At 44.9% G+C, this 26,908-nt stretch overlaps 1 protein-coding gene across 1 annotated transcript; it reads left to right on the top strand.

Moving 5' to 3' along the window:
• The first annotated feature begins 312 nt into the window (after positions 1-312).
• Positions 313-25,835, top strand: LOC109888288 (caveolae-associated protein 1). The gene is made up of 2 exons (XM_031800007.1): positions 313-1,393; positions 22,052-25,835. The coding sequence occupies exons 1-2, from the start codon at positions 869-871 to the stop codon at positions 23,048-23,050; spliced, it is 1,524 nt and encodes a 507-aa protein (XP_031655867.1). The 5' UTR covers positions 313-868; the 3' UTR covers positions 23,051-25,835.
• The last annotated feature ends 1,073 nt before the right edge of the window (positions 25,836-26,908 follow it).

Below are 26,908 nucleotides of genomic sequence, written 5' to 3'. Positions count from 1 at the left end.
TTCGATGTTATTTTAATGGACAAAAAAAAAGTGCTTTCTTTGAAAAACAAGGACATTTCAATGTGACCCTAAACTTTTGAATGGTAGTCTATTATGAAAACTCCTACCTCACGTTCCTCCTGTTGCTGTGCCTGAGCTTGCATGTGACGGCCAGTCCACAGCGCCACTCTAACTATTCCAACCATGCTGGAGAGAGAGGGATGGGGCCCAGAGGGATGGGCCGTCTGGGTCCGGGGGAGGTGGGGGCTGGGTTTCCCCACAATGCTGAGGTGGAGTCTCATGGACAGAGAGGAGGGGCCAGGGAGGGGAGAGGAGAGGAGGGGAAAGGGGAGAGTCCCAGGAAAAAGGGGTCCGGAGAGGAAAAAAGCTGCTGGCTCTGCTTTGACTGGAAGGGTTTCTCCGGGAAGAGTGTCATTCACATCCCAGCACTCCTTCGGTTACTTCCAAAGCAGACTTCTTCCCTGTAGACTGGACTTTGTCCAAAGATTTGGAACATAGGGAAGAGAGAGAGAGAGAGAGAGAGTTAGCCTGCTTGTGTGTTTGAGAGAAAGAGTTTGAGAGTTTGAGAGAAAGACAGGAGAGAAGTGTACGGGACCACAGAAGGACAGGGCAGACAGAGAAGTGTTACGGGACCACAGAAGGACAGGGCAGACAGAGAAGTGTACGGGACCACAGAAGGACAGGGCAGACAGAGAAGTGTGTGAGTCAGGGGACAGAAAGCAGAAAATACTGAACTGACACCCAAGGGGTTCGAGTGAAGTAGAAAAAAACAATTGAGAAAGCATCTCTTTCCGGCGTCTAATTCCTTTGAATACACAGTCCTTTGGCTTATTTTCAGGTCTTCATCCAGAAAACAATCCAGAAAGTCATGGAAGTGGAAACATCCAGCCTGCACTTGGAGCTGCAGGAGCAGCAGCAGACCCTCACCGAGATCTCCGACGACGAAGTCAACCTGCCACCATCGGATGACGAAGACTTTGGTGCCGCCAAGGAACGTTCGTTGGTGGCGCTCGCCGTGTCCGAGGGCGACCAGGAGGAAAAGGAAGAGGATAAAGTGGGCGCCCAGGTGAACGGCGTTATGGTCCTGGCTCTGTTGGACAAGATCATCGGGGCGGTGGACCAGATCCAACAGACGCAGAGTGGCCTGGAGGCTCGGCAGCAGGACATGGAGCGGTCAGTGACGGGGATCCAGGGCGAGCTCACCAAACTGTCCAAGAGCCACAGCACCACGTCCAACTCAGTCAACAAGATGCTGGAGAAGGTGCGCAAGGTGAGCGTCAATGTGAAGACAGTGCGTGCCAACCTGGAGAAGCAAGGGGGTCAGATCAAGAGGCTGGAGAGCAACGAGAACGAGCTGCTGAAGAGGCGCAACTTCAAAGTCATGATCTACCAGGTGAGCGTTGGGTGAATGTGTTTGGGTGTGGAGTGGGGATGGGATGGAGGTGTGTGGGTGGTGGGGTGAGGGTGTGTGTGTGTGGATATGTGTGTCGATGGAGGGGAGGCGTGTGGGGTGGTGTGTGAGTTGGTTGAGGGGGGAATTTGGCACAGCACGCCCGCTTGACACCGTGATGGGTGAGGATTGGGGACTATCATGAGGGTACTGGACTGGGGGTGGTTGGCAAACACACAAACAAGTGGAACTTCATGAAAAGGTTAATACTCAATTGACAGGTATTTTTTGCAGATGATAGTTTGCATATTACCCGGCTGAGTGTGTACTGGCGAGGGAGAGGAGTTTGGGGTGTGGCTCACCTCAAGGCATCATTGGCAAGTTACCAAATGACAGCTTGTTCTTTAATATGGATGTACTCCAAAAGGCAAACATGCCACTCAAAGATAAGTATATTTCACATCACACATCACTATGTTTGTAGGACACAATTGCCCCATGAAAGCAATCCATCAAGTAGGGGGAAAAAATCTAGATTTGAACTTGAACTTCAAAAAAGCAGTTTAACCAGTGCCACATACATTTATTAATATGTTCTACTATGTCATATTTCTATGCAATATATGTTTCATTGTTTTGGTATACCTTGGGTGATCTAGGATTATATCATACCATGTGCCACACCCTATGGTAGAGGTAGGGTCATCCTTACAAATGTCCACTACCGACAAATCTCATGCCTTTGATCCTATTTGACATCCTACTGAGTTAAAACATTCATGGCTTCACATGTGGATACAGCTCACTTCTTTGGTCATAAGGAATCTATAAGCCATCCCTTTTCTGTTTTATTTAAACAAAGATGGAAAATACCACCAGTACACTCTCGACTTCCAGATGTTTCATTTGAAAAGACACTTTGTAGTTTCGCAGCGAGCTCGGGAGTGCCGCGCAGTCTTTTTTTAGCCCGGGCCACGGCATAATGTGTAATGGCTTGCAGCTTTGCACAGCAGTGTGAGAACATTCAGAGTTTCCATCCTCCTGACTGTCTCGAGCACAGCTTGGGCAGAACCCCCCTCCTCCCTCTCTCTCTCTCTCTCTCTCACCCTCTCCCTTCTCTTTCTTGCTCTGTTCCCTTCCCCCTTTGCCCGTCTTTGAGAAAATGTTTTTGTCTGTGTGTGAGCTTGCCCACAGACACACACACACACACACACACACACACACACACACACACACACACACACACACACACACACACACAACAAAGAGCTGTCCACTATCCCATTTGTACAAGTCTTATTTTAACTACAAAAATGATTCAAATCAAATCATACCCAAACGAGGCAGGCCTACCATACATATGATACACAAGAGCACACAGAACTCTTTCTCCTCTATTATGTTGAGAGATACACTGGCAACACAGGAACATTTAATCCACCACAGATGAGACTGCTGTACTGCAGAGAAGAATACTACATTCTTATAGGTTGACTCATAGGATGGCTTTTTTGGTTCTAATTTGATGAATGGATTATTTCTCAATCAGTACCATAAATCATTTGTCTAATTAGAAACGGATCATATGGCAGGCGTAAAGCTAGTCTTGCTATGAGCCTTCTAAAATGAAATATATATATTTTTCAATGTAACAATTATTACCCTAGGCAAGTCAGTTAAGAACTAATTCTTAATAACAATGACGGCCTACTGGGGAACAGTGGGTTAACTGCCTTGTTCAGGGGCAGAACGACATATTTTTACCTTGTCAGCTTGATCCAGCAACCTTTCAGTTACTGGCCCAACGCTCTAACCACTAGCCTACCTGCCGCCCCGGTTTGTTTTTGTATTTGTGTTTGTATTCGTGTGTAAGAATACATTCTGGGCTCTGTGGTGTAGAAGAGACTCCCTGAGATCCCTATCTAACTCAAAACATCACAGCCAAGTGTGACATGTCATCATATTCATCTTCATTAAAAACAGCAACCACAACGTATTCTGTTTTGTGCTACTTCATTTAGAGCCATCAAGGTCAACCCCCCCTACACACACACACAAACAAACACACAGCCATGAATGCTATCAATGTTTTTGCTACTTTGGGGCCATGAATACTGGATACAGTACACAGATAAAAGCTTTTTGGAGCATTCCATTTTTAAGGCTATTTGGAGGGGAGTTCACTGTTAGCGATTTTGGAGCATTCCATTTGTAGGCAATTTGGAAGGAAGGATACGGTTGGTGATGCCTTCCTATCTCACCCTGCCAAATAGTGTTAGGTGGTTCCGATGGCAAGATGTGTACACTTTCACTATGAGGGAGAGTCCACAAGGTGAAGTTTTCAACCCTTCCCGGTGATTGATACTCTGGGTGTGGTTCTTTGGGCTTTGTTTATTCGTTCCAGCCAGTGAGTGGTACTGTGTGTATCAGTGATGTAGAGGTCAAGCTAGGGACATAGAATATAGTGTGGGGATGCCTATTCTTACACAACACCAAGGGTGCGTCCCAAATGGCAACCTGTTCCCTATATAGTTCAGTACTCTAAACCAGGGCCCATAGCGAATAGGGTGCCATTTGGAACGCATCCCAGGAGTCAACAAGATACTGGTACCTATCAGAAACATGTTTCCTGTTGATGGATGAAAATGTAAATACACTTTGGGGTTTCTGTGCATCTTTCCAATGTTCTTTTCGAGCCTCCTTCTAAGAACTAACTCCAATTATGATGTCACGCCAAAATCATATATCAGTCGTTCCTGATATAATCTTTTTTTTTCAACTCTCATCCAAGCCCTTAGGAAACCCTACCGAGCCGCAGCCCTCCTCTGATACTAGTAAAAACACGCAGTAACTCATCCTGAAGGGAAGGTATAAAGTTGAGGGCACAGCTGGGGTGGCTTTGTAGTCAGCAGGAGCACTGGTATTTATCTTCCCTTTGCAAGTGCCTGTTTACCCTATAGTCAGCACCCCCACCAGCCCACTCCCTCCGGGGGCCCCCAGGCTACCACAAGTGTAGTCACGACTCCCGGCTCAGCTGAAGCCCTCTATCTTCTGTGGTTGAACCGGAGAAGCTAACGCTAGGCTAACGCTAGGCTAAGCTAACATGAGAAGCCATTGATAGGCTAAATTAGACTAAACTAGGTTAATCTAAAGTAAGTAGGGGGAGTGAGTGGACCCTAATCAAATCAAATGTTATTAGTCACATGCCCCGAATACAACAGTGAAATGCTTACTTACGAGCCCCTAACCAACAATGCAATTTTAAAACAAAAAAACTAATAAGAATAAGAAATAAAAGTAATTAAAGAGCAGTAGTAAAATAACAATAGCGAGACTATATACAGGGGGGTACCGGTGCAGAGTCAATGTGCAGGGGCACCGGTTAGTAATAAGTACATGTAGGTAGAGTTATTAAGGTCCCTATGCATAGATGACAACAGAGAGTAGCAGTGGTGTAAAGAGGGGCCATGCGATAGCAGAGAGAACAGTCTATGACTAGGTTGGCTGGAGTCTTTGACAATTTTTAGGGCCTTCCTCTGACACCGCCTGGTATAGAGGTCCTGGATGGCAGGAAGCTTGGCCCCAGTGATGTAGTGCCTTGCGGTTGGAGGCCGAGCTGTTGCCATATCAGGCAGTGATGCAACCAATGGCGCAGCTGTTGAACCTTTTGAGGATCTGAGGACCCATGCCAAATCTTTTCAGTCTCCTGAGGGGGAATAGGTTTTGTCGCGCCCTCTTCACGACTGTCTTGGCGTGCTTGGACCATGATAGTTTGTTGGTGATGTGGACAGCAAGGAACTTGAAGCTCTCAACCTGCTCCACTAATCTGTGTAAGCTCGGTCAGCGCATCAGCGAAATTGACGGCTCCCACCTCTCTATCAGCAGGAACAGCTGTGCTGTGTGTATGTGTGTGCGCGCATGTCATTTATGTACATTTACTGTAAGTCCTTGTTTAATCTGTCTGATGCATCAGTCTGGGCTTGGACAACTGACTGAATGTATGTGTTGCTGTGTTCCCCTCAGAGAGGCGCTCGGAATGGGGCTACACTTCAGTGAAATGTCACTGGAATGTGACAACTCCATGAAAGGGAGGGAGTGAGTGAGTGAGTGAGTGAGTGAGTGAGTGAGTGAGTGAGTGAGTGAGTGAGTGAGCGAGTGAGCTAGAAAGGGAGACAGAAAGGGAGACAGAAAGAGAGAGAGAAAGAGAGAGGGGAGTGCGATAATGAGATAAATAGGGAAGAGAGAGAGAGTAGTATGATTGGGGGATAAATAGAGGTAAATAAGAGCAACACAGGAACATTTAATCCACCACAGATGAGACTGTTGCACTGCAGAGAAGAATACTACATTCTTATAGGTTGACTCATAGGATTACTTTTTGGTTTTTAATTTGATGATTGGATTATTTCTCAATCAGTACCATAAATCATTTGTTTAATTTGAAACTGATCAAATGGTAAGCGTAAAGCTAGTCTTGCGATGAGCCTTCTAAAATGAATATGTGTATGTGTGTGTGTGTCAGAGAAGGCTGGTGGGAGGAGCTATAGGAGGATGGGCTCATTGTATTGGCTGGAATGGAATCAATGGAATGGTACCAAACACATCAAACACACGGAAACAACGTGTTTTACTCCTTTCCTTAAATTCCGATCCAGCCATTACAATGAGCCTGTCCTCCCACCAGCTTCCTCTGGTGAGAGAGAGAGAGGGTCCATCTTCTTTGTGTAAGGAGTGCGTGATGCGGTGTGTGTGTGTTTTGATCCAGAGCAGCACATATTTAGACAGCTGATTCATACCATCGGCATCTCCAGCTCCCCAGCTCTGCTCTGCTCTCTCACCTCCACTACCATCACTCCACCCTAACTCCCATCCCACCTTCCTCTCGCCTACTCCCCCTACACCACTAACTATCACCCCTCCCTGCTACCCCCCTCCAGTCCTCCCTTCACCTTAACTCCAAACCCAACTCCATCTCTCCTACTCCCCCTCCACCCTAACTCCCACCCCTCCACACCATTACCAACCCCACCTAGCATTCCGTGTATGTTACAAACCACATTTCCCTAAGGGACGATAAAGTATGCTGTTCTCTTTTCTGTTTTCACATACACACCTCCAAATGGTCTATAAATGGAATGCTCAAAAAAGCAATTTGACTGTATCCAGTATTCATGCACGCAAAGTAGCAGAAACATTGATAGCATACATGGATGTGTGTGTGTGTGTGTGTGTGTGTGTTGGGGGCTCTAAGAGAAGTCATACAGAAAACAGAATACGTTGTGGTTGGTGTTTTTAATGAAGATGAATATGATATGTCACATTTGGCGATCAGCAAATGTTTTGAGTTAGAGAGGCATCTCAGGGACTTTCTTCTACACTACAGAGCCCAGAATGTAGGCTTACACACACACACACACACACACACACAATCCTTGATTCCCATTCAAAATTCTATTTACCCTAACCCTACCCTTAACCCCTAACGCCAACCCCAATTGTACCCCTAAACCTCTTTGCCTAAAACCGCCTTTTTCTTTTCGGGGACCGGCAAAATGTCCCCACTTGTCTGAATTGTCCTTGTTTTACTATCCTTGTGAGGACTTCTGGTCCCTACAAGATGAGTAAAACCAAAAACACACACACACAGACCATCCACTGTAATGATTAAACACAGATACCTGTAATGACTTATTCCCAGTCATTGCTGTTACATTCATAAAAATACTATGAGGTGTTCCATTCCATTCCCCTCCCAGGCATTTTACTTTCCGTAGCGTAGTCTCCTCCCACACCCACTGCGTCTAACAACACAACACAAGGGTGGCATAGGCCCATGAGTTTGGCCAAGCAAGACTATTTCCAAAGATAGAGGAAAGTAGTATAAATACAATACGTTATCCAATACGGTGGCCTACGTCTGCACTCAAGAACTTGCATGGACTTTTGTAGACACAATCCATTGCGAACTGTAACCAGCCTTTGCCACCGACTCCATTCTTTCTGTCCAGGCCGGTTTATGTACTGTTCTGTACGCTTGACTTATGGTGATGCCCAATGGGATGACAGTCACCACCGTTGCCATGGCACCCCCCTTGTTACTCTTTCCAACAACAATGGATTTCTGTTCATGAAGAGATTCACGACTCCGTATGTGTGTGTGTGTGTGTGCGTGCATGAATGTACATGTGTTTGATCGGAGACCCAGACAAAGTATGTAGAAAGAAAAAAAAACCTGGCTTCTCACAATGGCAAGCTGTATCTTGCAGTGGCATTGAAGGGCGTATGGTGAAAAGTGCTCAGAGTACTTGACACAGACCTGTCGGTATCTCGGGTAACCCTATAAAGAGGCACGGTTGCTACCATAGCCATGTATAGCCCTGAGACTGCCATGGCTCGATATGCGGGGCATATTTACAGCCTTGAACATTCACAAAGACGAGCCTATTTAGCAATATCTAATAAGCAAATTCCCGTGAGCGGGACATCGAGCTGTTATCGACTTAACAATAAATGTATTGATATGTGTCAAATGACCGGCATTACCGTTGATCTGTTATGGGCCTTCCAAGAGGGGGGGATGGAAAGGGAGATGCAAATTGGGACACAAAAGGCCCTCAACAAACCCTCTTGTCCAGAAATGAAGTCGTCCTTCAGTCAGCTGTCACTTAATTGGTACAGTGAATTAACAAGCAATAATTTGCCACGACTGTCAACGGACACAAGGGATAGTTCACCCAAATCACAAAATGACATTGACAATTCATAACCAGGTCTATGGACAATGTAAGACAGTGATCCATGCGTTGGTTTTGTTTACCTGGCGACCTCTTTTGGGGGGTGAACTATCCCTTTAAACAACAACCACCCCATGACATCACGGTGGGCCGAAAGCCACAAGAGATAGAGTTTCGCAGGACAAAGACTTAGACCGTTGGTTCAAATCCAAGCCAACGTAAACAGGAACCCGATCCCATAAAGGCCTCTTCCTTCTCACAATCAAACAAGTATGTGATAGTCGCTATTTATAGATTGCAGCCCCCTCCCCACCGACCCCTCCACCTCCAGTTCCCGTGGGCCCTGCGAGCGGCTACTCGAGCCGGAGTCGCCGCTACGCCAGCTGTCTAGATGTGTCTTCTGTTTTCCTGCAATTCTGTCCGTTGACAAGCTCTCTGTCCGAACGTATGATGTCATACCGGAGAGGATAAGGCCGCTACCCTACCCGCCAAAGTCCCCAGAAAGAAACTCGCAAAAATGAATGTTGAATGTTCTACATTTTGGCTAGTAAGTGAGTTAAGAGAACCAAAGCATTCCTGATACCTTGCCTTATATGGCACTGTAGACCGGAGAGAGGTGAACAAATGGATTTGCCCTGTCAAAGACAAAGGTTTGAGTCTGAGAGTTATTGTCAAGGCAGCTTCTAACATGCACATTTTCATCATTGTGTTGTGAATCACTGGTTTCAATCTTGAATTCAAAGGGGAAACATTAGGGGCTTGTAATGGTAATAACATTACATTCGGCTGTATGTGAGCCATTTGGGTAGTGTGCAACACTAAAAAAGGTCAAACGAGAGGGCTGTTTGACACCACTGTCAAACACGTGAGTGAGGACTGTGTGTGTGTGTGTGTGTGTGTGTGTATATCCAAAGAAGAAGGGGGCACTTACTTTAACATTGTTCCTCTCCACACAACTTCCCACTGGGCACAGACGTGAATTCAACGTGAAATCGAACAACAAAAAAACGTCACCATGTCATTGGATTTAGGTTAAAAGGTGAAAAAAAAAGACAAAATGCCTTTAAGTTGATGACTTCTTGCGAACCCAATCAGTTTTCCACGTTGATTCAACATCGTCATATTGATTTTGGGGGTTGAAATGACGTGGAAACAACGTTGATTCAACCTGTTTTTGCCCAGGGGGTTGAGTCTGCACAAAGCATAAATAAAATTAAATCAAACTGTATTGGTCACATATACGTGTTTAGCAGATGATATTGCGGGTGTCGCGAAATGCTTGTGTTTCTAGCTCCAACAGTGCAGTAATATCTATCAAGTAATATCTAACAATACACACAATCTAAAGTAAAGGAATGGAATTAAGAATATATAAATATTTGGAAGTGCAATGTCAGAGCTGCATAGACTAAGATACAGTATTATAGGATAGAATACAGAATACACATGTGAGATGAGAAATGCAAAATATGTAAACATTATTATAGTGACTAAGTGTTCCACTATTAAAGTGACCTGTGATTTCAAGTCTATCTACATAGGCAGCAGCCTCTAATTTGCTAGTGATGGCTATTTAACAGTCTGATGGCCTTGATATAGAAGCTGTTTTTCAGTCTCTCGGTCCCAGCTTTGATGCGCCTGTACTGACACCCTCTGGATGATAGTGGGGTGAACAGGCAGTGGCTCGGATGGTTGTTGTCCTTGGTGATCTTTTTGGCCTTCCTGTGACATCGGGTGCTGTAGGTGTCCTGGAGGGCAAATAGCTTTCCCTCGGTGATGCGTTCGGCAGACCGCACCACCCTCTGGAGAGCCCTGCGGTTGTGGGCGGTGCAGTTGCTGTACCAGGCGGTGAAAAAGCCAGACATGATGCTCTCAATTGCGCATCTGTGAAAGTTTGTGAGGGTTTGAGGTGCCAAGCCAAATTTCTTCAGCTTCCTGAGGTTGAAGAGGCGCTGTTGTGCCTTTTTCACCACACTGTCTGTGTGGGTGGACCATTTCAGTTTGTCAGTGATGTGTACGCCGAGGAACTTGAAGCTTTCCACCTTATCCACTGCAGTCCCATCAATGTGGATAGGGGCGTGCTCTATCTGCTGTTTCCTGAGGTCTACGATCAGCTCCTTAGTTTTGTTGATGTTGGGTGAGAGGTTATTTAGGGACTATGGTGTTGAATGCTGAGCTAAAGTCAATGAACAGCATACTTATGTAGCGGGTTTCTTATGTACCACAGGAGAACCAAGAAATGAAGGGCGACACCACGGCTGTCTTTTAGGCTTTTATGTTGATCTGCAATAGTATTGTGAAAAGACAGGACAGGAACACATCGGTCTCCAATGCAACATCTGACAAGTTGTTCTTTCTCTCTCAGTGTTTTCTCGGACTCACACAATCACACTCATACATAAAGCCATAATGTATACTATAAAATAATAACCAGTCCTTAATACAGATAATGTATAATCTTAATTCCTAGACAATAGAACCATACCTGCAATAGTATTGTGAAAAGACAGGACAGGAACACATCAGTCTCCAATGCACCATCTGACAAAGTTCTTCTACACAGGAGCATGAAGAAAGGTAAAACACATATCCTGTCTCACATCCCCAATACATTGCTAGGTGTTTTCAGTGTTGACAGTACCAAAATACAACAACTCATGTACAAAAACACTGCAACATAAACAAGTCACAACGTGAAATCGCCTCTATTCCATTCTGACCGTAGAGGACCAAACTACATCTCCCATAATGCAACGCCAGCAACAGTCGGCAGCTCAGCTAACCGTCTGCATCACAGAAAGGCTTGCTAGCAAGCAACAGCAGCACTTTTAGCACTCTGTAAACTATATGTTTCAATAGTCTCACACTCCCGTATAACAATATCTACAGCATTAACCTTGGGATGTTTTATTTATTTCACGTTATGGACTTCTACAAAGGAGTAATCTGCAACACATACCTTTCTCTCTCAGCGTTTTCTCGGACTGAGGAGAACGGGAGCTACGGGTAGTACCAGGGTGTTAGTAGGTGACACAAGCACCCTGTTGAAATGAAAATACATTTAATGAAACTAAATTCGAAGATGTTAACATCATTCAGCTACTTTAGCTGCCTACCTAACATCAACAAGAAGTACCAGTAGCGCAAGTTCCTTGCAATCATAGCGATCTGACTCCCCCCTTCTGTCTGAACTTGGAATATTCCTGTTAGCGGGCTTTGGCCACTGACCCTCAACCTGGTTGTTCTGTTCTGCGTTGTGTACTATTCTAATAATTTGATGTTTGATGGAATAACCATTTAAACTCTACTACACTTACATAGGTATTCCTCTTGTCCAGATGGGATAGGGCAGTGTGCAGTGCGATGGCGTCGCCTGTGGATCTATTGTGGCGGTAAGCAAATCGAAGTGGGTCTAGGGTGTCAGGTAAGGCAGAGGTGATATGATCCTTGACTAGTCTCTCAAAGCACATCATGATGACATAAATGAGTGGTATGGGGCGATAGTCATTTAGTTCCGTTACCTTTGAATTCTTGGGTAGAGGAACAATGGTGGACATCTTGAAGCTTGTGGGGACAACAAAGTATGTCCATAAACACTCCAGCCAGCTGGTCTGTGCATGCTCTGAGGACACGGCTAGGGATGCCGTCTGGGCTGGCAGCCTTGCGAGGTTTAACACGCTTAAATGTCTTGCTCACGTCGGCCCCAGAGAAGGAGAGCCCACAGTCCTTGGTAGCAGGCCGAGTCGGTGGCACTAGGTTATCCTCAAAGCAGGCGAAGAAGGTGTTTAGCTTGTACGGAACCAAGGACGACCCCTGCGTTCACTCTACTGTATCAAGAATACTTTGGCACTACTAGCCATCTCACAAACTTAACCTAGCATGTTGTTGTTTTATATTCTAGCACAGTGATGTCAGTTCTTTATGACAAAAGTTGTACTTGTGACACTCCAGTTGTATGGTTCATTTGTTTCACTTTGGTTGGTTGAATGGACTTACTGTTGGTCTGCATCTGCGAAATTATTCAACTGTAACATTGACTAGCCCTGAAGTGTTTTGAAAATGCATATTTACAGCTTTACATCTCGAACAAGCACAAAGCGATATATCTAATAAGCTAATTCCTGTAAGCGGAACATCAATACGAAATCATGTGATCAGATTAGTGCATTTTGTTATTTAGGGCGTTTGTGAAGGGGAATCATCGGTTTGACTCACTGAGAAATCTTCAAGACTGTTACTGGAAAATATTATTATTATTATTATTAGAAATGTAATGGTTTAGCATTATACTACCCCAGTATAGGCAAAATGACAGCTGAAACTAGTTAGTCAAGGCAGCCCTTTTCCGAGGGGAAAAAAATAGGGGAGTCTCTAAGGGTGTGCTGCTTATCTTTCAGGAGTCAGGGCTAGTGTTGGCCAGGCATGGGCTTACTGTAGCTCATAAAGGAACTGTAAGGGAACTTCTCTTTGTGTTCAGCGAGACCTCACTGATGACCTCACAGTCAATTGATGAAGTTAAACAAAATCCCAATGTTCCTCATTGAAGAGCATTGCGTCATGTCCTTTGTACCGTATGCTCACTGAGTTACTCGGCTCTCCTTGTGATATGACATAGTGTGTCTACTGAATGATAAGCTGAATTAACCATCTTCCTCTCCCCTGCTCCACCCTCAGAAACCATTCAAGAGAGGTGTTCTGAAAACAGCTCAGGGAGTCCCAATAGCAACAACATACGAAAGTCAAATTGCGCTCATCCCTATAGGAACAACAAGGTGGAGTCAAAGTGCACTCATCCCCAATAGGACCAGCATAGGGGAGGCAGTGAAGGTGTTGCTGTGGCCAGTTCGTGAACACAGGGCCGAGTAGGAGAGATGTCTCAACAACAGAGCTTGTGATTCATCGCGCTCCGTTCCCCCCGAGGGACCTCCGGCATGCCATAACTTTATATAGCAATCTCTCCTCTCCCTCTGTGACTCCGACGTTCTCTCTCTCTCCTCGTCGCTCGCTCTTTCTCCCCTACACACTGTATTACTCTTTCTCTCTTTCCACAGTTTTTTCTTTCTCTTTCTTTTTCTCTCTCGCTCTTTCAATCTTTCTTTCTTTCTCTATTTTCTCTCTTTCTTTCTCTAGTTTGTTTTCTCTCTCTCTTTATATATATTTCTCTCTTTTTCTCACTGTGTCTATTTTCTCTCTCTATTTTCTTTCTCTCTCTATATTTCTCTCTTTTTCTCACTGTGTCTGTTTTCTCTCTCTCTCTCTAAGGGCCAGGGGAAAATCAGAATGGAAAAAAGGAGCAGCCATTCTCCCCCAGTGGCTCTCTGTCACTGTTTGCCCATCGCATGCTTTCCCACACACACACACCCCTTAGGCACAGATCCAGGATCAGCCCAATCCCCTCCCCCAATTGTAATCTTAACCATTAGAGGGGGAATACACAACTGACCTTAGATCAGTGTCCCAGACTAGGCCTAATACGATCTTCAGTCAGTGGTTTGCTTTGGAAAGTAAGTGCCATTAATTCAAAAGATAGTCCAGTGAAGGATTTCTATTTCAAGGCAGGACGTTTCTTTCATTTCAGGATGCGTCCCAAATGGCACTCTAATCCCTACACAGTGCGCTACTTTTGACCCGGGCTCAAAGGGACTTAAATTGAAGGGCATGAAATTATTCCTAAAAGGGATATTTGGTTTCTTTCTGCTTCTGTGCTAAAGATGGACATTTTCGTGATGCGTAAAAGGTTCAGATGTATGCAAAGAAGAATGTAAAACTGTTTTTGCTCCTGAAAAGGGAGGAGGACAGAGAGGGAGTGTCGGTGAGAGAGGAATTCCTCTGTAGCCCGGCAGACACACACAGTAAAGAAGCTGTACACATGGCAGTGATGAGTGGTTCTACAGCGATTGAGTTTTGGGGCTGGGCTGGGCTGGGCTGGAGGAAAGCTTCCATGGTGAGCCTCACCCGGGTTCTCGAGCCTTGCCGCGGTCAAACGAGGTCCTCTGACACATGCCTGTTTGTAAAGTGCAATTTATTTTTCCTGCTGAGGTCGGAACGTGGAAATATTGACAAAGCATAGACTCAAGGACAGGCAGATACTCCCTGTCGGTATTAGATAGAACGTAGGGGGCCCGCCCGCCTTGGGGGAAAACAACCCATGGTTACCTCGGTTGGTTACCTAATTTTTCAAACGTGATTTTCTTGTTGTTTGCTTGTTTTAGTCAATTACAAAACTACATTTAAGAAAAGCACAACATGTCTAAATATTACTTTTCATCTCTTTCTGCTCCCGAGCGTTCTCACTACTTAGAAAAACGTAATATTGTAGGGCTTCCCTCATGCACCTTTTCATAATGGAGTGCTAGCTAGCTACCAACTAAAACCTTAAGCTAGCCAAGACCAACAATACAAAACAGACTATACAGCTACTAGTAGTGACTAAAGTTACAAAAAGACTATACGAAACAAGTTAAATGTCTAACCTGTGATTAAATGTTTTGTACACACATAGCTATGAGAAGTCGACTTGGGTACCGGATTCCCACGTCGAATAAGCCTGAAGCCACAGGGCTCTTCTCGCAGGCTCTATTTCCTACATGAACTGTAGGTCCGGATTAACAAAAAATGACGAAGAGGTTGGCTCTTTTACAACGGGGGTCAATGTTAAAGAATGTTTGTTTCCCAATTTGTGGGCGTGGTCCGGGGGAATTCCTTATTATGATATGAATATTGACTCGGAATATACATGGAGTAAAGTATAGTGGTGATGGTAAGGATAGGGACATTAATATTACAATTACAACATGAAGGATAATTGTCTAGGAATTTTTATTGTACCCACCTATATCATTTTTGCACACGGATTACATTTGCACATCCCACCACCAAATCACTCCACAAGGCAGAAAAACAGACCAAAAGCAGAGTAGGGTTGCGGATACTGGACAGCCAGAGAGAGGGAAGAGAGGGAGGTTGGGGGGAAAAAAAGAGAGAGAGGGGGGGGGGGGGGGGGGGCACGTAGGCTTGTTAGTGAAAGAGTGGGACTTATTTGTGCTGACGGCACGGGGCTGCAGCCAGCTGATCTCAGCATATGAGTACCCCCCCCACCACAACACAATGACTAGACATGCAGGCAGCAGTTCAACATGGGTCGCCTGTTTTAGACTTAGCTAGCCTCGCCAGCCCCCCACTGCCCGTTTGTGCTGCTTGCCCCAAAGCAGGTACATGTTTAACAAAATAGACCTTTGCGTGTGTTAGTGTTGGTGGTCATAGGTGGATAGTCAAATGTTTTTCTACATCCTGTAAATAGTCTTTCTACATACCACTGTTTAGAATGTTTGTACTCAAAAGGCGATGACATAGCCTGGTTAAACCAGACTGAACGTGACGCTCGTTGTTGTCCCACATGAGTTTAACATTCAGTACAGTATGTACACTGGAGTGCATTGTGTGGTGTTGAATTATTGTGCATAGACCACACACACACACACACACACACACACACACACACACACACACACACACACGTGTGCTCGTGCCTATACACACACACACACACTCTAAGTGGGTGGCAGAGGCACTCAGCGAGTGTGAGTGTAACCGCACTGTAAACACCTTTGAGACAGATAACTTTTCCACAGGCCATGTCTCAGAGCTCGTGCACCACTCTCTCCATGACTAGGATTAACAAAAAATGACGAAGAGGTTGGCTCTTTTACAACGGGGGTCAATGTTAAAGAATGTTTGTTTCCCAATTTGTGGGCGTGGTCCGGGGGAATTCCTTATTATGATATGAATATTGACTCGGAATATACATGGAGTAAAGTATAGTGGTGATGGTAAGGATAGGGACATTAATATTACAATTACAACATGAAGGATAATTGTCTAGGAATTTTTATTGTACCCACCTATATCATTTTTGCACACGGATTACATTTGCACATCCCACCACCAAATCACTCCACAAGGCAGAAAAACAGACCAAAAGCAGAGTAGGGTTGCGGATACTGGACAGCCAGAGAGAGGGAAGAGAGGGAGGTTGGGGGGAAAAAAAGAGAGAGAGGGGGGGGGGGGGGGGGGGGGGGCACGTAGGCTTGTTAGTGAAAGAGTGGGACTTATTTGTGCTGACGGCACGGGGCTGCAGCCAGCTGATCTCAGCATATGAGTACCCCCCCCACCACAACACAATGACTAGACATGCAGGCAGCAGTTCAACATGGGTCGCCTGTTTTAGACTTAGCTAGCCTCGCCAGCCCCCCACTGCCCGTTTGTGCTGCTTGCCCCAAAGCAGGTACATGTTTAACAAAATAGACCTTTGCGTGTGTTAGTGTTGGTGGTCATAGGTGGATAGTCAAATGTTTTTCTACATCCTGTAAATAGTCTTTCTACATACCACTGTTTAGAATGTTTGTACTCAAAAGGCGATGACATAGCCTGGTTAAACCAGACTGAACGTGACGCTCGTTGTTGTCCCACATGAGTTTAACATTCAGTACAGTATGTACACTGGAGTGCATTGTGTGGTGTTGAATTATTGTGCATAGACCACACACACACACACACACACACACACACACACACACACACACACACACACGTGTGCTCGTGCCTATACACACACACACACACTCTAAGTGGGTGGCAGAGGCACTCAGCGAGTGTGAGTGTAACCGCACTGTAAACACCTTTGAGACAGATAACTTTTCCACAGGCCATGTCTCAGAGCTCGTGCACCACTCTCTCCATGACTAAGACTAAGTGAAGGAAGGAGGGGGGAGGGAGAAAGGGAGAGGGGAGGGGGAGGGAGGAAAGAGATGGTAATAGAGAGAGAGAGACAGAGAAAAGAGAAAGAGGAATGAGAGATGAGAGATGGAGAGAGGGACAGAGTGAGAGAGATAGAGAGAAAGGAATTAGAGGGAGACGGAGAGAGAGAAAGGAGAAAGAGGAATGAGAGATGAGAGAGGGACAGAGTTGGAGAGAGGGACAGAGAGAGAGAGAGAGAGGAATTAGAGGGAGACGGAGAAAGAGAAAAGAGGAGAGAGAGAGGAGAAGGAAAGAGAGAGAAAAATAGACTGTATTCACCACTGCGGTCCCAGCACACGAAGCAGCGGGTTGGAGGGAGTTTCTCTGTGGTGGTTGCTAAGGACAACAGAAGAGTGTGTGTATACAGTACACTGTAGCTGTGTATCAGTGGTGGTAGAATGGAACGGTCTGAAAGGGGAGGTCTGAAATCAGTGAAAAACCATATGCAGACACACACACACACATTACCCCCACCATCCTACATGCACAGACACACCACACCCTGCCTTGACTGACACCAAGCAGCACAAGATAAAGATTGCAGCCCATGTGATGATGAAACACAAATCATAGACTACTCCCAACACTACAGGACACATTTAACCCTGGCACAGAGTGTTTTGCAATGCCTGCCATTTGTAATTGATGGGCAAAGTTCAAATCTAATATGGCAATGTTACTGTATGTATTGGGCAAGTTATTGTGCACGAGCTCACATGCGCACACACACACAGGCATACATACCCCCCCCCCCCACCACCTTCCTGCCTTTCTGTCTATTGGTCTCTCCCTCGTCGGCTTCTGTCTCTCGGTCTCCCCCACGTCGGCCTGAGAGAACAATGTCCTTTTAAAATCAGGAGGGGTCAGGATATCAGTCACGCCAAGGTGAATGCCTGGCTTCCTGTCACACTCCGGTTGTAGCCCTAATGGCACCCTATTCCCTTTAAAGTGCACTACCTTCGACCAGTCAAAAGTAGTGCACTTCATAGGGAATAGGGTGCTATTTGGGACGCATTTCACTCTTTTTTTCCATGTACACACTTTCCTCCGTTACACCCCCCCGTTTTGGCTCCTCAAGAAGCCTTATATAAGTGCCTTGACCTCTGAACTTCCGTTCTTTGAAGTTGCATACTGACAGATTGGAGGTCTCCCGAGCTGGGCCGGGCAGAGGTATTCACTGTAGGGAGGCAGATTAAAGTCAAGAAAGGGCACATATGTCTAGTTTTTACCATCCAATATCTAAAACTCAATAGCTTAATCATATTTTGTATTCGGAGGGTTATTTTCACACAAGGTGGGTGGGGGGAGAGGGATTTAGGCAGGTATGCTGTGGAACTTGTAGGACTGTGCATCACAGGAGGCTGCTGAGGGGAGGACGGTTCATAATAATGGCCGGAAAGGAGCAAATGGAATGGCATCAAACCCCAGGAAACCCTGTGTTTGATGCATTTGTTACCCCTCCACTTCTTCCGCTCCAGTCATTGCCACGAGCCCGTCCTCCCCAATTAAGGTGCCACCAACCTCCTGTGCTGTGCACGTACGTGCCTGGTGGTCTCAAGCCGATTTGATCAGTATGGTAGGAGTAAATGGTATTTGAAATAAGAAAAGGTTAAGGAAGTCGAGTCCTTACATAGACCTGCAATGAAAAAGGCTGTTGTAACAGACTGTAAAAGCCTGCGCTAAGAGCCCATTAGCCTTATATTTTATGAAAGTTGTCCCCTGGGTGGAACAAATACGAACAAATCTGATTGGTTTGGTTAGTGACTTGGCTGCTAGGCTTGTGCAATATACCTTTTATACCGTATACCAGGGTATTTCGAAATACCAACGGTATGATTTTCTATACTGACAACAGAAACCAACAACAGAGACATTACAGCAGAGACATTGCAGCAGAGACATTGCAGCAGAGGCATTACAGCAGAGACATTGCAGCAGAGACATTACAGCAGAGGCATTGCAGCAGAGACATTGCAGCAGAGACATTACAGCAGAGGAATTACAGCAGAGGCATTACAGCAGAGACATTGCAGCAGAGACATTACAGCAGAGGCATTGCAGCAGAGACATTGCAGCAGAGACATTACAGCAGAGGCATTGCAGCAGAGACATTGCAGCAGAGACATTGCAGCAGAGACATTGCAGCAGAGACATTGCAGCAGAGACATTACAGCAGAGGAATTACAGCAGAGGAATTACAGCAGAGGCATTACAGCAGAGACATTGCAGCAGAGACATTACAGCAGAGGCATTGCAGCAGAGACATTGCAGCAGAGACATTGCAGCAGAGACATTGCAGCAGAGACATTGCAGCAGAGACATTGCAGCAGAGACATTGCAGCAGAGGCATTGCAGCAGAGACATTGCAGCAGAGACATTACAGCAGAGGAATTACAGCAGAGGCATTACAGCAGATGCATTACAGCAGAGACATTGCAGCAGAGACATTACAGCAGAGACATTACAGCAGAGGCATTACAGCAGAGGCATTACAGCAGAGGCATTAGGGCAGAGGCATTCAATCCCCTCCTGCATCAAGATCCCTGTTGCCTAAATTGTTTTGTGTGTAAAAAAAAGTGGTCATAAAATGTTTGCCCCTAGTGTACACATTCGGTAATAACTCATACGGTCTGGTACAGAAACGGTATGACGGTATGAAAAGCGAGATACCGCCCAACCCTATTTGCTGCTCGTTAAACCATGCCCCTTGACCTTTTCACCAGAACCAATTGGAATCTTTCTGCCCTACAGAACAACTTTGATAACATACAAGGCTAGGAAATTGTTTCAAGAAAACCCATGTTATGCTTGTGATATAAATCATTGTAAGACTCTCTTTCTGGCAGAATCCCAAATGGCACCATATTCCCTTTTACAGTGCACTACTTTTGACCAAAGCCCTATGAGCCCTGGTCATAAGTAATGCACTACATGGGGATTAGGGTGCCATTTGGAACGCAACCCCTGTGTACTACTAAGGAAATAAGGGTTCATCAGTCAAGGTTGCGTTTACCCTCGACACCAATAGAACACAATGCATGACCAAAAGTATGATCCCAGTCACAGAACAATGAAACACAATAGGGAGTTCTCCTCTCCCACCTGCTTTGACGCTCCAGTTGTTTTTTCCCCAATATCGATGCAAGCACATGGTTTTCCAGACAGCCGTAAAAGCATCATCACCTTTGTGCTTATCAAAATAGCCGGCGGTGTCTCCCTCGTTTAACTCAGCCAAAAGGTATTTCTCGCCCCCCCCCCCACTCCCCCACCCCCTCCGAGCCCTTTTGTTAATGCCTTTTACTGTTCCTGTTTTCCTAACGGTGGGGGTTGGGGGGGGGGGGGGAGACAATGCACAATATTAGCTGGAGACCCATAGGAGCCATATGGCAGTGTAAGCGAGTGACTCAGTTAGATTGCCGTGATGGAAAAAAAAAAGAAAATGTCTTTTCCATTAACAAGCCGGAGCATTGTACACGGGGTTTGGCAGAACGCAGGAACACACGCACACGGGAAAAGAGCGAGGGGTTTGCGAGCCTGGAATGCGAGGAACAGGAAGAGGGAGAGGCAGGCCAGGACGATGAGAAGGGACGGGTGGGAAAGGGGAATGGGTGGAATGGAAGAAACGACAACAAAGACTTGAAACGTGCCTGTGCTGTTCAGAAACACTCGTTGAGGCAGGTCAAGATATCAGCTGCTTCTCAAAAAACACCTATCTGGTGGGTTAGATCATGAAAATAATGGCCTCCTCCACTATTTTACCTTTATTTAATAAGGCATTAACAGCAGTGGAGCCTGTCCTTTGTACACGTGAACGAATTAAACATTTGTTAAAGAGCATACTTCCACGTTTTAAAGAGCATACTTCCACATTTTAAAGAGCATACCCATACGTTTTAAAGAGCATACTTCCATGTTTTAAAGAGCATACTTCCATGTTTTAAAGAGTATACTTCCACATTTTAAAAGAGCATACTTCCACATTTTAAAAGAGCATACTTCCAAGTTTTAAAGAGTGTACTTCATTCCTCATTGGAAAACCGCCCCGAAAACATTTGGTCTGCACATGGGAGTTACACACAGACTTTTCGGTTGAAAGCTGTCTTCAGTGTCTAGGTTCCCCAGTTCCAGACAGGTGATGTGATGCAGTGAGCCTTGGTGAGGAGACGGCGTCCAACTCTGAACGTGTGGCAGCCTGCTCAGAGGCCTTGAAATCACCATGTTCCTGACAGGAAAAGCCTGGAGGCCTCTCCACCCCTTCAAGTGTGCACGTGTGTGTGCACAAACATTTACAAGTGTGTGTGTGTGTAATAATAATAAAAATGTGTGTGTGTACATTAAGAAAGTGCGTGTGTGTGTGCAGTGCAAAGGAGGCGAGGAACATGACTCACCAGCATCAGGAGTACAGGCGTTAAACAATAGAGTAATTAAGGTAGACTGATTGCTTCTGGCAAGGCCGGGATCCAATACAAAGCTTGGATGCTGAAGGTTACTTTTTTTTTCATGCCAAAGGGAGACACGACAGTGGAAAATGTAATGGTTTTGTAGTGGAGTGGAAATATGGAAACGGGGGTGGGGGGGGGGGGGGGGTATTGTTGGGAGAGGAGAGGTGTTCGGGATCTCAGGCTTTATCACACCCACTGCACCAGGGTTTCCGCACACACACACGTGGACACACACTGTCTGTTTCACACTCACACACGCTCACAAACACACACATGCGCACACACAAGTGTTTTACCGGTACAAACCCAGGGCAAGGGTTCCCATGTGGGATTCTCATGTCAGACTATTTTAAGACAGAAACGAATGCAAGACCCAAGTCCAAACAAGTATTGCTTTGAAGCTCAAAGTTAAAGTTCCTCATGAATGTAGTCAAAGAGACGCTAGTGTTTGCAATACACATGTGTAACTTCAGATACCCATGCCCTGAATAATTTGACTATTATTGTCAATAATATATATGTGTGTGTGTGTGTGTGTGTGTGTGTGTGTGGGGGGGGGGGGGGGGGGGGGGGGGGGGCATATTTATTGGTCTAAGAAAACATATTTATTGGTCCAAAAACATATTCTCTGACGTACAGAGCATGTCTATCATCTGCTTTAACAGCGTCATGTCTCCTCTTATCTGCAGGACGAGGTGAAGATTCCCTCTAAACTGACCGTGTCAAAGTCCATGAAGCTCTCAGAGCTTGTGGAGGGAGGACGAGGCAGCGTGCTGGACCTGAAAGAAGGAGCCGAGGAGAACGGAGAGGAGGGAGAAGAGAAGCCCCACTTGGACCTCTCCTCTGACGAGGAGGAGCTGGAGATCGAGGACGTCATCGAGGAGTCACGCGCCGAGCGCATTAAGCGTAGCAGCCTCCAGCGCGTACAAAACATAAAAAGCGCCTTCTCTAAGGAGAAGATGGGCTTGACCAAGGAGAAGATGACCAAGACCAGGGAAAAGATGGGCTTGACCAAGGAGAAGATGACCTTGACCAAGGAGAAGATGGGCTTCAACAGGCAGAAAACCAATAAGGAGAATGTGGAGAAAATCCCGAAGCCAAACGCCAAAGAGAATTTCGACAAGACCAAACAACACGCCAAAGAGAATTTCGACAAGACCAAAAAAAACGCCAAAGAGAACTTCGACAAGACCAAGCAGAAGACCAAGGAGAACCTGGAGAAGACGCGCCACAACATCGAGAAGAAGATGGGCAAGCTGGGCACGCGCATGAGTGTCAACCCGGAGCAGAAGGAGAAGATGAAGGTGTCGCGGCAGAAGGTGATGAAATCCTTTACCCCCGACCACACCGTCTACGCCCGCGACAAGACCGCCATCTACAAGGTGCCTCCCTTCACCTTCCACGTCAAGAAGTTCCGCGAGGGGGCCATGGAGCCCGTGGAAGTCCAGGGGACGGAGATGGTGGAGGTATCCCAGGACCTGAACCCTTTTCAGGGACTGGAGGATGACTGCCACGAGGGGCATGTGGATCTGGACGTGGACGTGGATATGATGAATGGAGGAGGAGAGGAAGAAGGGATGGAGGATGAAGAGGAAGAGGAAGAGGACGAGGAGGACAGCCATTCCCTGCAGGAGATGCACGAGGACTCTGAGCATGTGCTGGTGGAGCGGGATAGGGACAGCGACTAGGTGAGGAAGTGGAGGAAGAGGAGGAAGAGGAGGAAGGTGAATGAGACAACTTGCCTAATCCCAAAACTGCCCACTAGAACCAAACCCCCTGAGTGCCTTGTGTAGATCTAAAAAGGACTGGATAGGTAGAAGCAATGCGGTAATAGCTACCTGTTGTCTTCTGCTGTATTTCTTGCACCTGTCCAATCCACTTTACAAAAGTGTCTAAGGGGGAGGGGCTAGGGATTGATTTTGGGATTGGGTGCTAGAGAAGCCATGAAGAGAAGAAGAATGAGACAACAAACAACAACATGGGGTTGGAAGGGAAAGAAAGGGAGAGAATGGGGTGGTAAGGAACACAGCATAAAGTTTCTATGCCGTGAACAAATTATTACTCAGAAGGGGTGTGGCCATATCCCTTGGGAGCGAACAGTATGATATTCCATCAACTTCCAGAATCATGTTTAAGTTGAAATGCTAACGTCACTCACAAAAGCTGTGAATGGAAGTTAGTAAAGTGCTAATTTAGTTGCCACCTGTATGTTAGATATTTCAGTAACTCTTTAGTAACAGTCTAAAAAAAAAGGATAACACAGACCATTAAATGATGGGAAAGTGTGGCCACTTCGGTTTTGAAATTATTTGTTTCTTGAAAGGTCATCAAGCGTAAAAAGCAAGCATGAAAATGAAAAATCTTCATAAATGGCATCGGGTTAAAATAAATAAATCCACAAATACGAATATAATTATTTGAAATATCTTAAATGACCACGTTTCCCTGAATTTGATTATATAATCTTGAAGCCCAGTAAAAAACAGTATGGGACTGGATCCAGGAAGTAAGGATCCAGGAAGTAAGGCCAAATAGGCAGTCACTTTCCCATTGTATGAGTGATTATAAAATGTCAAAGCACTGCATTAATATATTCACAAATGCTTACATCAGTTTACCAATCTACAAACAACCAAAGTTTGACGTAAAGTTTACAGTGACATACCATTTTTGACAGAATAATGAATGATTATGTAGTGCTTTTGGATATTTTATTAATATGTATTTTGAAGACTTGATTTAGGCCCCCGATACGATGAAAGTATCACTTCATTCTTAATATTATTACCCCCCCCCCCCCCCCCCCCCACACACACACACTTTACCTGTAGGCATGGTAAATATGACCAGTTCATGTAATTTGGGTGTATTTTCTTGATAAAGATGGCATCTTATACCGTCACCTTTTTGTTGTTTGTGAAGAAAGAGTCTAACAAAGGGGTCTGCGCTCAAATGAAGGATCCTGACATCTGCAAGAAACACAAAATGGTTGTGAGACGTTTATGGAAAGTCACTCGTGCTGTAGGTAGACTACGCACACATGTATTCATTCACTGCCTGAGTTTTAGATAAGAAAGGACATTCTGGTGAAATCTCAAGTCATTAAAAGCTCTGTTTTTTTTTTTTACGTGACAACAAAGATAAGGAGCAATTTTATACGATTTCTTCACAATCCTGGTGGAAAAATTTCACTCCTGCCACTGGTGTGCTATATAAACCCTGTACAATAGAAATCATTTGTTTTATCAATGTTTTATCAAAGTTTCTTATGTGTTGAGTTGACGGTAGACTAACCAGCCACTCACAGACTCATTTTCCCATCACTTTTTGAACGTCTACTCTCTTTAAAAGTGTTTTGATGAAGTCCACCACCTAGTGGCAATGTATGGTATTAAACCTAGGGACATTTACAGAGCAGCAGTGCTGACACCAGCATCTCCTTACGAAAGCCGCCCATCAACTAGTACTTTTTCACTGATGTAGGAGCAACCCTTAAATCCCAATGGGCTGATACCAGGCACTTGTTTTCCCTAACATTTTTAACCTGGCTGATGCAAGTCAACTGTGCTTTGATTCTCTTGTTGCGTTTAGAATCAGTGTTTTTAATGTCCAATTCAACCCTTTTTTAGTTTTATTGACACGTTCAATTGTTTTGTGAAGAGATAATATAAGGCTGGGGTTCAATCTAATCCTGACATAATGTGTGCATGCTCACAGACTCACAGTCACTGGTTATTCCAACAGCACATAAATGCACCATCACCAATGTTAATGATCTCATACAGACGAGTTCTCTATTTTACTTTAAAAACATACATTTCAAACTAAACAGATAAATTGTTGGATTAATTGATCGAAGGCGAGGTGAAACGTACTTTTCCTCCAAACTGTAACAAAGGGGGAGACAGTACTCCAGTATCATTGATGTCCTGGGTCTTGTTCATTGTGGCATAGAACAGAAAACATTTAAAAACGGAACAGGGAAATGAACGTTTCTTATTGGACAAGGTAGTCCCTACCTAAAAAGTCAATTTTCTTTCGCTTGGTGCTTAATGAACACGGCCCAGTTTCCAAACCCAGATCTGAATAATCCTATTTTTTTCCTACCATTCATTTCCGTGTATGTAAGTGTATATAATGTCAATCACTGCCATAGCAGTGCAACTGCCTTTATTGCAAAACCAGTGAACCTTCATTTGCTTCCGCTGTCTCCAAACCCTCTGTGAAAATACTTACATTAAGCAACAAACAGCCATGAATGACATTTTATACTTACTTTGTACACAAAGCTTAAATAACATTCAGCAACTATGATTTTTTTAAAACAGTGCCTTTCCGGCTTTTAATAAGAGACATTTTGAATCAACTCTGTCTCTTTTTCATGTTGGTTAAATAATGCATATGAAATCTGTACCATGTAATGACTCATTCCCTAACCACTAATACTTTAATAAAAGCTAATTTGATTCACAATTGCTGTATGTCCTCATTGAAAACACTGGGATGATGATCCTAAATGAAAAACAAGCGGTAGTGTATCCTTGCAAGTACAATTTATTTTTACTTTTGATTAAGTTGTTGCATGTGGTACAAGTAACATTGTGAATATTATTTAGCAAACATAAACCACAGAGATCAAAATTGTCTATAGGTGTATGTGGTGCACGAGTCTCACTATCTTCCATACCAAGTTTTCCAAATACACACTTTTCAGTTATAGTGCAAAATATAGCGCAACAACTAAGTCAAAATACTTTAATGATCAACTACAAATGACTTCTCCCCTTGAACTGTTCAGCGGTGTTCCGCTCCCGGACTGACTCAACTAAGCTCGATGATGATTGGTCCCTTTCATCTGTCAATCAAACTTCCACCATTGACGTGTACACGTGTCTCATCATTACGCGTTCACGTTCATTCGAGAACCAAAGGCTCAGTCTGTTACACTCGGTTTTAATTACACCTCTGTATATGCAAATGAAGTACATTTATTATGCACTCTTAGAAAAAAAGGGTTCCAAAAGGGTTATTCGGGTGTCCCCATAGGATACCCCTTTTTGGTTCCAGGTAGGAGCCTTTTGAGTTGTGGAAACCTCTGTGGAAAGGTTCTTCAAAGGGTTCTCCTATGGGGACAGCCGAAGAACCATTTTAGGTTCTATATAGCACCTTTTTTTCTATGAGTACTGTACTCTATGATATCTGAAATCCCAAATCATTCTCTAAAGCTCACAACAATGGTACCAGCAGACGACAGCTTTATCACTGAGTAGGTGTCAGTATCTCCACAGAGGTTCCAACACAAACAAAGAATCCAGGATAGAAGGACTTAGTGAATGTGGTCTGGACTCTGTGGAGGAGGGTCATTGTGTCAGAGATGCTGTAGAAGGACAGTGTTCCTGCCACGTAGTCCAGGTACACCTCTATTCTGGAGGAGCAGGGGACAGGGATATCAGTCATGTTATTACTGTGGATGAAACAGCGGCTGAATGAAGAGCTGTATAACCTCCAGGATCAATCATTACCTCCCAAAGCACACACTCATGACT

This window comes from Oncorhynchus kisutch, linkage group LG20, assembly GCF_002021735.2.
Source record: "Oncorhynchus kisutch isolate 150728-3 linkage group LG20, Okis_V2, whole genome shotgun sequence".
In the NCBI taxonomy this organism is placed as follows: Eukaryota; Metazoa; Chordata; class Actinopteri; order Salmoniformes; family Salmonidae; genus Oncorhynchus; species Oncorhynchus kisutch.
The sequence above is the reverse complement of the archived record's forward strand: the minus strand, read 5'-3'. Positions and strand labels throughout refer to the sequence as shown.

Bases quoted from the DNA above. Each gene is read 5' to 3' on its own strand.
- LOC109888288 (XM_031800007.1), top strand. From the start codon at position 869: ATGGAAGTGGAAACATCCAGCCTGCACTTGGAGCTGCAGGAGCAGCAG. The intron at 1,394-22,051 runs GTGAGCGTTGGG...TCTTATCTGCAG, and splicing joins TCAAAGTCATGATCTACCAG to GACGAGGTGAAGATTCCCTC.